Genomic DNA, 10,638 nt, shown 5'->3' on the forward strand with positions numbered 1-10,638 from the left:
ATTTGAATAAAATTCTTCTTCTTTTTGGTTCAAGTTGAAGCGAAGAAAACAACATCTCCAGCCATCTTCCAGCAACTCTTCAGCAATCTTTTTTTATTTATTTATTTTCCCCCTTTCTGCTCGTCTGCCGATAACCGTCTGAAGCTTCCTCTTAGGGTGCTGCTGTTTTTAGATCTCTAGCTTCTTCTTATGGTTTCACTGTCTCGATTTGTGTCACTCTGAACGGAACTGTGTGGTGATCTGAAGCATGACAGGAAATGTGTGTAAACATTGCAGATGTCTGAGCTGCCGACCTGCCTGTAGGATGAGCTTTGCCGGGCAGGTGATGGTAAGGTTCCTATTGGCTGGGTGTGTTGGCACTTTTTGCTGCTTCATGTTTGTTTGTCTGTTTTGGGGGAAAAAAGCAACTAGAGCTTTGTTGCATGTCTAATACTTGTAACACAGACAGGTGGATGTGCATCTTAATAAGTTGTGATATCATTAAAAGGTTAATTTGTTTCTGGTTATTCAATATATATCTAACAATCAAGAAAAGACAAAATACAGTCACTTGTAAAATAAAAATGTCACATGACACCAATATTAAAATGACCCTGGGTTTTTGCTTCTCAATTATCTCAGGGGTTTTAATTTATTCTTGTTGCATGTATAATTTTCTACCACATTTTTTCCCCCTTCCACTCAACTTTCCAATGATATACTTGGAGATGGCACTCTTTAACAATGACATTTTCAGGTTTACACTCCATAAAATGTAAAATGCCAAGTGAGCAGTGTTTCTCGTAACTGTAGACCAGAGGGTTCCCAAACTGTGGGGCGCGCGGCGCGGGAAGCCGTCTGGATGGGGGGGTGAAAAAAAACATGAATGCTGTATGCACTGGGTTTTTACCTTAGAATGGCCAACTCTCTGTTATTCCTATGTCAATTTGATACAGTAGGAGCTTCCACACTTCCCATATCCGTGTCCTCTGTCACTTCTATCTGCAGTTAAAGCTGTTTAATCCGTTAACATGTGGTAACCTGTTTTTCCGAGCCGCCTTTAAATGCAACATGAGCGCTACGACGCTTACACCTGTGCAGCAGTGAAGGAGACCTGCTGCTGCTGTGCAGAGCTACACAGGTGTGTTAGAATCATGGCAGCAAACCAGCAAAACGCAAAGAACTTTTCACAGTTTTCCCTCAAACTAACAGACTGAGTTGAGTAAAGCTGTTGGATGCAGGTAATGTTAGCTAAAAGATGACTAGCTAATATCAATACAGCACCGTAAGCTTGTTAACAATTAGCTTGTAGGCTACTGATGTTGTCTGTGTTCAGCTTCGATTAATTTTGCCCTGAAAAAAGTTGATTCCCCTCCACCCCCCTCCACTGGAGCCAGGGCTGAGTATAATAGGGAGTCTCTAATAATCCACCCCGCACCCCCTTCGCTCACACATATCATTCAACCAGGCAGCTATTTGTAAGCCATAGGGGGGCCCAGAAATAGTTTGGAAACCACTGGGGGGGCATTGGAGAAAAAGTTTGGGAACTACTGGTGTAGACCATAACATGATACTTCTGCAGTAAATGGTGCATTTATTTTGAACAGGAAAAACATAATGGAATTAATCTTTGACAAATAAAAAGGGGTGAAAATGTGGGAAAACAGAACCTGTATATAAAACACTACTTGTGGCAGAAAACTAACACTGTACACCACTTTGATTGCACCACAACAACAGTGATTCATGGTGGTGGTGGTGGTGTCATTATGCGGGGGTTTCATTTTTAGCAGGGACAGGATGGGTGATGGGAAGATTGATGGTGCAGAAAGCTGAAAGAAACGCTTTGAGTGAAATATTTAAGATTTTGCAGAGGAGGTTGGGCAAAACTGTTAGCAGTCTCCAGCTAGCTAACAGATTAACTTTTGGATGATATTCTAATTTACCGAGATGCACCTGTATGTTCATGTGTGAAGGCATGTTTTTGTACATTTGTCTGTTCATAACCTGCTTGCATTTAGGTTTAACCCCCCCGTCTGTTAACTGTTTGCTGTGACACTGACTAACGTGCTTCTAAACAGGATCAGACTTTTTTTTTGTACTTTCTGTAGTCAGTGCTCTTAGCCAGATCTGTGCCATACATTTTTTGTTGCATTTACAGATTAACACACCAAGGAAACCGAAAAAAAAAAAAAAAAAAATCCCTCATACATTTTTAGCAGAATTGATTATATTTAAATCGCAGAAGAGTCCTTGGTGTCTTAAAGAATGTGGAGTTTGTAGCAGTGTGTGTCTATATATGTGTGTGTGTGTGTGTGTGTGTGTGTATGTGTGCAGCTGTTGGCTTTATTTCATGAAGTGTTTGGTGACTGCTCCATCTGGGTTTCTTTGTTCTTTTGCAGATGGAGGCCTGGTTATGAAGGGGATCACAAGAGCTTTTGTCCCTCAGGTGATTGAGGAGCAAGAAGTGAAGGGCTCTGCTGGTCAAGAGCCCACCTCCACCCTGCACCCAACCCCCCAAATCGAGGCAGAGAACACTGCTCTGTAGAATGCGCTCCAGCTTTTATTGTTCATTTAAGACAAGGCGCCAGGTCTGCTTACAGGATGCCAACAGCTTTTTTTTTTTTTTTAATACTTTGTCTGCTCCACTGAGTCAAACCAGAAGCCTCGTTGTAAGGTGGTGGCTTACACCACAAAACCCATGTGCAGCCATCGCTTCCAACATTGAACTCTTATCGATGCACGCTCTGCTAGGTGTCTAAAAATTGAATTGCAGAGCCAAAGCTTAAAGGACCCGAGTTATACAGCAGCTTAACTGAGGGGGGGGGGGAGGGAAGGGGGAAGAATGCTGGAGAAGTTTCACCTTTTTGTACCTCTCTTTGTTTTTATGCCAAAGTGTCAAAGCTTAAGAATCCTTATGGAGACGAGCATCTGAGTGCAGTTTTAGCTTTTGTTTTGAGATTTTAACCTCTGACATTTGAATTCAAACTGTTATTTATCGTGAAGCTAAACAGAATTTTCATCCTCCAAATTTGGCTGTTTCATCCGACAGAAATGAAATGTTCACAGTCTGCAGGGCGGTATTAAGAAAGCTAACAGGCCAAAGATGATTGTGAGTTGTTTAGCACAGATTAAGAGTTGCGATGACCAAATACATTGGGAAGGGTGCAATAAGAGATGCAGTCGTCTTCCGCTAATGGCCTGTTCAGAGCTCGTTGCTGCATTTTCAGGTGGTTTTACAGAGACGTCTTGAAGACGACAACAGGGTGAGGTTTGATTGTCACATTTTTAATCAGGATTCCTTTTTGACGTCCACTAAGCTGATTTTGAAATGGGAAAAGTCCTATTTGATGAGTCAAGATTTGCTTTTATTGTTAAAAGGGACAATCTTCTTTTTGTAATCACTCCTACTCCAAAATCAAAGCTTCGACCAAATACAGAAAAAACATTAAAAATCTTTATTTTATTTTATTTTTTCTTTGAAAGCAATTCACTACGACTTTGTGGTCTTTTTTACTCTTTGGCACACAATGCATCATAGTTCTACATAATTAGTTTTATTCAAATCTTTAGAAAATAGGTTGCAAGTACAGATATTTACCCAGTAAGACACATAAAAAAAACAACGCTGAATGTGAACTCATGAGATTGTTCTTCAGGCTTTACTTTGAATATAATTCACTTTGCAAATAATATATAGAAACAGTATTTTAAAGGACAAAATATCACTATTCTGGTTAATTTCGGCTAACTCCAGTTTAACATAATATGTACATATTTTATATTTGCAGCATTTGTACCACCTCAGACATTTTCACAGCCACGTGACCAAATGGTTCAATGTATTTTATGAGCGACTGCGGCTAAATGGATAAAGTAGGTGTGTTTCAGGCTTAAAGTTGTGGGTTTGATTCCAGTTTTCTCCTCTGTCATTTAACCCCAGATTGTGTGCTGAGCCACTTACCCGTTTGTGAATATCTGTGTTTGAATGCAAACAGGGCTTTATAGATTAAGTTTATTTACCATTGACCAGCACAAATTAAAATGATTATGAAGTAGGAAGAAAATGATGAGTAAACTATCAATCACAACTAGAGACTGATATTTTCATATTACATAAAATATCGCAAAGATTTTCTCCAACTGTATTTCCAAAGCTCATCTTTCATTGCTGGAGAGAAAAAAAAGGATTCCCACAGTATTATGTTGCCACTGCTGTGTATGCCCATGGAGCTAGAGGGTGTTGGTTGTGCCATATAATAGATTAATACCGAGATTAAATCACATACCAGTCTGTTTACTAATTGGCTAATTTCTAGAGGCAATTTTAGGGGTGTCAGAGTCAGGGAAGGAGCTGAATAGAAATGCAGGCCGTGCTGGAGAGTATTTTCATTCATATTTGTCTATAAGGATCCAATAAAACACATTGAAGTTTGTGGTTGCGTCGTGAAACAGTCCGAGGGGATAGGAATTACTTTCGTACAGTTTGGAGTTCTTCCCCCTCAAGCCCAGTAGCTGATGATGAAGACCGTTACCGAGAGGCAAATGATGAGGTTGGCGTTGACGAGGTGCCGTAGACTTGGCTTTTCATCCAGAGTGCAGATGATCTGCTCAGGCGCAGGCGGGGCCACGGAGTCGCTGTCCGCCTCACTTCGTCTTTCCATCCCACACAACCAGTAGATGGCAGACATGAACCTGGACTGACTGGGAGGACTGGACACAGACGAAGCCGAGTCTGCAGAGGTCAGTGAAAAACAGTGTTAACTAGGCAGTTTGGAAGTAGAAGTTGGGAGATGTGCAGCAGAGACAGACCTCTCCTTTGATCGACGGCTTGTCCATTTCTGCTTTCTGTACGTCTGCGTTCCTCTGGGATCTCTTGCTCTTTTGTCTTCACTGGATCAAACCTTGTGAACCAAGTGAGACGACTTATCTGTTCAGAAAGCAAAGCAGTAAGAAGATGCCACGGCTGGAGTCTGCCTGTATCTTGGCACATTATTGACACCTAGTGGTGCTATAAGTAAATGATATAGTTTCTGTGAGGTTTGCAAACAAAGAACCAGCTGAGAAAAGGTCAGAATGCTGCTCCACCTGTTCTGGACTGGGCTCCTCGGTAGCCAGGCTGACTACAACCACCACAGCCAGGGTGATGAAGGACAGCAGCATGGAGAAGTAGAGGTAATGGACGTATTTCAGCACGCCGGGTCTGTCGTCCTCTTCAAAGCACAGCGGCGCAGGGTAGACGAAGTCCAACAACATGCGTATGCAGCCCACCGTGAGGCCAATCGCGAGACCCCAGAAGGCACCCTGTGTGACAAAACAAACCCATAAGCAAATCGGAACAAGACGGCTCATTTTTAAATGCGGTCTGATGATTAAGCTCCTCACTTGCTCATTAGTCCTCTTCCAGAAGCAGCCCATGAGGAAGATGATGCTTACAGGGGGCTGCAGGTAGGTGCTGATGGACTGGATGTAGATGAAGAGTTGGCCACCCTGACTGGCCTGGACGACGGGGATCCAGAGCACTGACACCGCCACCAGGACGAGCACAAACACCCTGCAGGGTCAACGTGTAGTTCAATGCTTTAAATAAGCAATTTAGCTGTATGCTGAATCTATATGCATGGTTTTAAGCTGCAACTTTCTTTTTTTTTTTTTTTTTTTTTAAGGATTCAGGTGAAAACATTTGGAAAAGAATTGACTTTGGAAGTGCAGTGCCTATTAAAAGTGCCATTTGTACTTTATTACATCACAATATCAAATATGTATGTATTTTATAGGAATTTTAGACAAAGTCTAATGCATAATTGTGAAGTGAAAGGAAGACAAATGAATTTGACATTTTTCAGAAAGAAAAAAACTGAAGAATACGATACATATTTGTATGACAGAGTCGACACTTTGTCGAGTCGCCTATTGCTGCCATTACAGCCGCACGTATTTTGTGGGTATAAAACAAGTCAAACTCAGTTATGTTGGATGGAAAGCGTGTTGTAATATTAATTTTTAAGTCTCATTCTTAATTCTACTCGAGATTTTTAGAATGCGCAACTAATATCTGTAATTCCCGCACCAAAGCTGGCTAGTTATGACTTCTGAAGGCAAATAGTGGCACCAGATCCTTTTAGGGGTAATAGAGTAAAATCAACCGCACTTTTCAGATTTTCATCAGTAAAAAAAAAAAAAATGTATCTTATCTTCCTCTAACATTGCAAATATGCCCTACTTCGAGTGATCCAGGGGAATGAATACTTTGGTGTATAGAGAGTTTGATGGACAAAATGACCATACATCAAGCTGTATTTCTTCTTCTCTGTAAAATAAAATATTTTCATAAGTTGAGTTTCTGTTCTTCGCTTGGATGCCGCAGTGAGTCATACCTCCCCACAATCATGAGCTCCCATTCAGAAGCACGAGATCTGAAGCTCTTCCATAAATCCATGGTGAAAATGGTGCTGGAGCTGTTGAAGATGGAGGTCAGAGACGACATGAGAGCAGCAATCATCACCGCCATCATGAGCCCTCGCAGTCCTGAGAAGGAAGAGCGGCAAGTAGGGAGCCGTCTGTGCGAAAGGAAGACGGGAAAGAGGGAGAGCAACGGCAGAAACAGCGTCTCACCTGCAGGGAGAAGCTCCATAACCAGTTTGGCATATGCAATGTCCGAACAGCCCACTGAGTTCCCACAAATCTCCTTGCACAGGTCAGGGTCTGCACACGCCACTTCATCTAGACACAATATCATGCAGTGAGCACAGTAAAAAAGGGAACTGCCCTGACTGATCCCCTCGCATCCCAATCTGTACCTGGGTAGAGGATCCTGCTGATCATCCCGGGGAGCATGATGGCAAAGAAAGGCAGAACTTTCAGGTATGCAGCCAGGAGAGACCCCCCCTTAGCGTGGGTCAAAGTCTTTGCAGCCAGAGAGCGCTGCACAATCACCTGCAGGGAACCAAGAGAGAATTTCAGCTTCCCGGCTTTGGTGAATGAATGACTGAGATCTTCATTGGAAGAATCTATTTTGCATAAATCAGAATGGGAACAGCAATCCTGTAACTCAATGTTGTCACTTAACTGATAAGTCAGTAAATGATCAGTTGAACTGCCTGTGCATTTTTTTCTTAGGTCACTAATACTGAGAAGAGGAAAGTTTTTAACAGAAAAATATGTCAACGAGCTAAATCCAGGAGAAAAGCTTGGCACATAAATAAATAGAAGTTTTTGTTTAGTCTTTTAAAGATGGAAAAAACATCCCTGTTTTTTACAATCATAAAATGTTTATTCCAGAAATCATGCCTCTTAAATACAATTTTATACTCTACCATGCATTAAGTCTACTTTTTTATATAATACAACTCTGCTTTACTCAAAATAAACAAAAAACTACAACGGAAAAATGTATTTCACTGATCAACCAAATGTCTTCAGTTTTCAGCTTTGTGTACTTTGGATCATTTGCTTAAATACACATAAATATGCTTTGAGTTGACAGCGTATTCATGTGTCAAAGCTCAGAGCTAAAGCTAATACATAGCAAGACTTAATGAGACTCTCCATGAATTTGTGATATTTTTTTAGAGAAGAACTGAATGTTTTCACTCTCTGGTTTTACAAAGCTGGTAGAAACACACCCCAAAGACCTGCGGTTGTAATTGAAGCAATACAGTTTTTGCTTAGGAGGACTAAATACAACAGCAGGTTTTGAAAACGGCATCATTTTCAATTATGATGCTTGGCGTTGGGATGTCAGATAAAATAATAAAATACATTGCAAGTACACAAGAGTTTGCATCATGATTATATGAAAAGCCTCAAGACACGGAAATGTTTTTGTATGTGGCTGGCTGAGTTCAAAAATAAACTTATTGCGGTACCTGATCAGAACACCAATACCACATGGAGGGGACGGACATGCCGATGATGACGCCAGGCCAGGGCAGGTCAGAGAGCACCGGGTCTCTGAATACATGAAAAGCGTCATCTCGAGGGACGCCACAGGTCGAGTTGGGGACACGGACCGAGGGAATGGCGGCGAAATATCCCTCCATCAGCGCATTCCAACCTCCGACCTCAACAAAACCTCAGAAACAAAAATAGGCGTGTAAAGTTAAGCAATGGGAAGTGACAAAATGAGTAGCATCTGACTTACTAAAACCCATGAGGGTGAGAGCTCCGGCCAGCATGATTGCAGTTTGAGCTGCGTCAGTGTAGATCACTGCAGCGAGGCCGCCTAGAACACGACACATGGCTCATTAGGCACTTTCAACAGCTAGCGCAAAACAAAAGACGCAACGCACGGGACTCCTACATGCAAATGCACAATATGTTTTACACAATTTAGGTGACGGAGGGAGAAAAGTCACCTGCTACGGTGTAGAGGGCAGTCACCGCGAGCAGCAGCACCACGGCCAGGTAGATGTTCCATTTCAAAGCAAGCTGGATGAACACAGCACCTGCATACATATCCACCTGACCGCAACAACAACAACAAAACAAAAAGACAACACAGTAAACAATTTGAGTTCATACATGCAGGTTTATGCAATTTTCCCACCCAGACACAGAAATCCCTGTTGTATTTGTGCCATACCGATATTTTTGTAAAGATGTAAATAAACAGGGACAGGACGGCGATAAATAACTGCGTTCTTCTTCCACCGAAGCGCTTCTGCAAATATTCTGGCATGGTTGTTACCTGGAGAGGAGAGAGTGTATTGGGAGTCGCTCTCGCACCACGAGTGCACTCCTGTGCAAGTTGGTGTGTGTGGGAAAACTCACCCCGGAGGAAATGTAAATGGGCAGGAAGAGCCATCCGAGCATCAACACCATAAACATTCCCTGTTTTGTTTTTGTTTTGTTTTGTTTTTTTTAACAAATGCAAAGACATTAACATTGATTCTTCTTCAGGCTTTCTTTTTTTTTTTTTTTTTACATTAAATATGATGTCTTACATTCCATTCGTAAGCTATCGCCCCAATTCCTGCTGCAGCTCCTGACCCGGCCAGACCGATGAAATGTCCACTGCCAATGTTACTGGCAAACAGTGAGGCCCCAACCTAAATATAGTTGAGGAAATTAGGATTTAGATCAACTTGGCCTCATTAAAAAAAAAAAAAAAGTGGATAACAGCTCTTCTTCAGCTGTTTTAATCAGAAAATCAGTCCATCTTTTTTTCTTTCAAAGATTTGATAGTGTTTTACTTACTGGCCACCATGTCATACTCTTGCCAGCTAAGAAGTATCCATCCACTGTGCTGCGCTTCGTTCTCCACATGGACTAATAAAATAAAACAAAGTCGTTTAGTGTCCAAGGGTTTCGATGTTACACAGGTATCCAGTTTGCTCTTGAACATCATACCAGTTTTGTTTCCCTTTATGATGTTTAGCTAAAGTTGGGTTGTGGTTCACTACTCTGTCACTTCCATTACTTGATGAGAGCAAATAAAAAAAAATCCATAAATTTTATTCTCATTTTGTCATAATGTGATTTGTTAACCATTAATGCTGATACATTAACAGCTCCTGCTTCTATCTTGTAGTCTGACAAGAAAAAAATACTTCCAATACTGTATTATAAAACATGTCTTTAAAAAAAAAATAAAGCCTGGAAGCATCTTTTCATGTGGTGCATCTGGCTTGTACCACATGCCAGATCCGACATATTTTATTTTATTTATGGAAACCTTTTTAAAGATTGTTTTGCTGCTGTTTTATCCTGTATATTTCTAAAGACAGCTTGAAATGCAAAATCTGCATTACATTCACAAGGACAAAATGTAATGAATACATTTATTGTCAATCGCTAATTAACTATACGTATCTTATGAGAAAATAAAGCTGGATAAAAAAAGAAGACATTCAGAATTATGTCCATAATTTTTGAATGGCAGAATTTAATGAATGTGAAATTTAGTCAGTTAAAAACATGTTATGTTTTAAAACCATGAAAGTCTTAGATTAAAATATTACATTCATATACCACAAGTCTTATTAATAATATTTAATAAGAATAATGACAACATGTGACCATTAAATGCAATATAATCAAATATAGTTAAATAACCCTAACCCTGATATTAAGGGCTTTAACAACTGAAGGGCTTTAACTCATATAACAACGTGCACATTTCTTATCAATTTTTAATATACGTTAACAGATTGTAGTTATGGTTTTATGTTGTTTTTTTTTACTGAACTGTTGCACTTTTTTCATACATGACCAAATTTTCTCTATTACAAGATTCATTAATGCATCCTCAGTCAGTTCCCGCTTCGCGCCTGTTTGACTTGCTTTTTCACTTCCATCTGTGACATTCGTACATGTGACTCAAACAGTTTGAAGACTGATAAACTTGGGATGAGAAAGGCTGCACAAGAAAAAAAGGTAAACACAACGGACAAAACCAGCATGGTTCAGTATGTTCCTGTTTCAAAACAAAAGCTAGTATCTTAACCGTTTTTATATCACCAATAGCAAAGAGGGGACAGATAAAGACAGACTTCTTACCCAGAAACCCACAGCCAGAATCAGCAGGAAGTAGACAACAAGGACCACAATATCCACAGTGACCAGGGTGCTGCTCCCAAAGGAGGGCTTCTGGGTTGGGGCCATGGTGGTCGTCAGTGCTCTTCCACCAGTTGCTTGTTTGAAGGTCATCTGGAAAAT

At 40.8% G+C, this 10,638-nt stretch overlaps 2 protein-coding genes across 5 annotated transcripts in view; one reads left to right on the forward strand and one right to left on the reverse strand.

Moving 5' to 3' along the window:
- Positions 1–2,800, forward strand: part of arhgap17b (Rho GTPase activating protein 17b) — a 35,791-nt gene extending 32,991 nt beyond the window's left edge. For 3 of the 4 annotated variants that reach the window (XM_015048525.1, XM_015048532.1, XM_015048547.1), the window contains one exon: positions 2,382–2,800. In XM_015048525.1, the coding sequence (XP_014904011.1) occupies positions 2,382–2,527 (146 nt within the window). In that variant the 3' untranslated portion in view covers positions 2,528–2,800. Of the gene's footprint in view, positions 1–276; positions 329–2,381 lie in introns of all 4 variants that reach the window. The other variant, XM_015048539.1, reaches the window with a different exon arrangement.
- slc5a11 (solute carrier family 5 member 11) overlaps positions 2,611–10,638 on the reverse strand; it is a 13,756-nt gene continuing 5,728 nt past the window's right edge. The window contains exons 2-16 of the mRNA XM_015048558.1: positions 10,480–10,638; positions 9,178–9,249; positions 8,925–9,029; positions 8,752–8,811; positions 8,564–8,668; positions 8,337–8,442; positions 8,123–8,203; positions 7,848–8,053; positions 6,780–6,915; positions 6,595–6,702; positions 6,357–6,507; positions 5,365–5,533; positions 5,068–5,283; positions 4,792–4,909; positions 2,611–4,714 (exon numbers count right to left, since the gene is read on the reverse strand). Of these exons, the coding sequence (XP_014904044.1) occupies positions 4,482–4,714; positions 4,792–4,909; positions 5,068–5,283; positions 5,365–5,533; positions 6,357–6,507; positions 6,595–6,702; positions 6,780–6,915; positions 7,848–8,053; positions 8,123–8,203; positions 8,337–8,442; positions 8,564–8,668; positions 8,752–8,811; positions 8,925–9,029; positions 9,178–9,249; positions 10,480–10,629 (2,016 nt within the window). The 5' untranslated portion in view covers positions 10,630–10,638 and the 3' untranslated portion in view covers positions 2,611–4,481. The remainder of the gene's footprint in view (positions 4,715–4,791; positions 4,910–5,067; positions 5,284–5,364; positions 5,534–6,356; positions 6,508–6,594; positions 6,703–6,779; positions 6,916–7,847; positions 8,054–8,122; positions 8,204–8,336; positions 8,443–8,563; positions 8,669–8,751; positions 8,812–8,924; positions 9,030–9,177; positions 9,250–10,479) is intronic.

This window comes from Poecilia latipinna, unplaced genomic scaffold (genome assembly GCF_001443285.1).
Source record: "Poecilia latipinna isolate Pla-1442-1.1 unplaced genomic scaffold, P_latipinna-1.0 Scaffold42, whole genome shotgun sequence".
Classification (NCBI taxonomy): domain Eukaryota; kingdom Metazoa; phylum Chordata; class Actinopteri; order Cyprinodontiformes; family Poeciliidae; genus Poecilia; species Poecilia latipinna.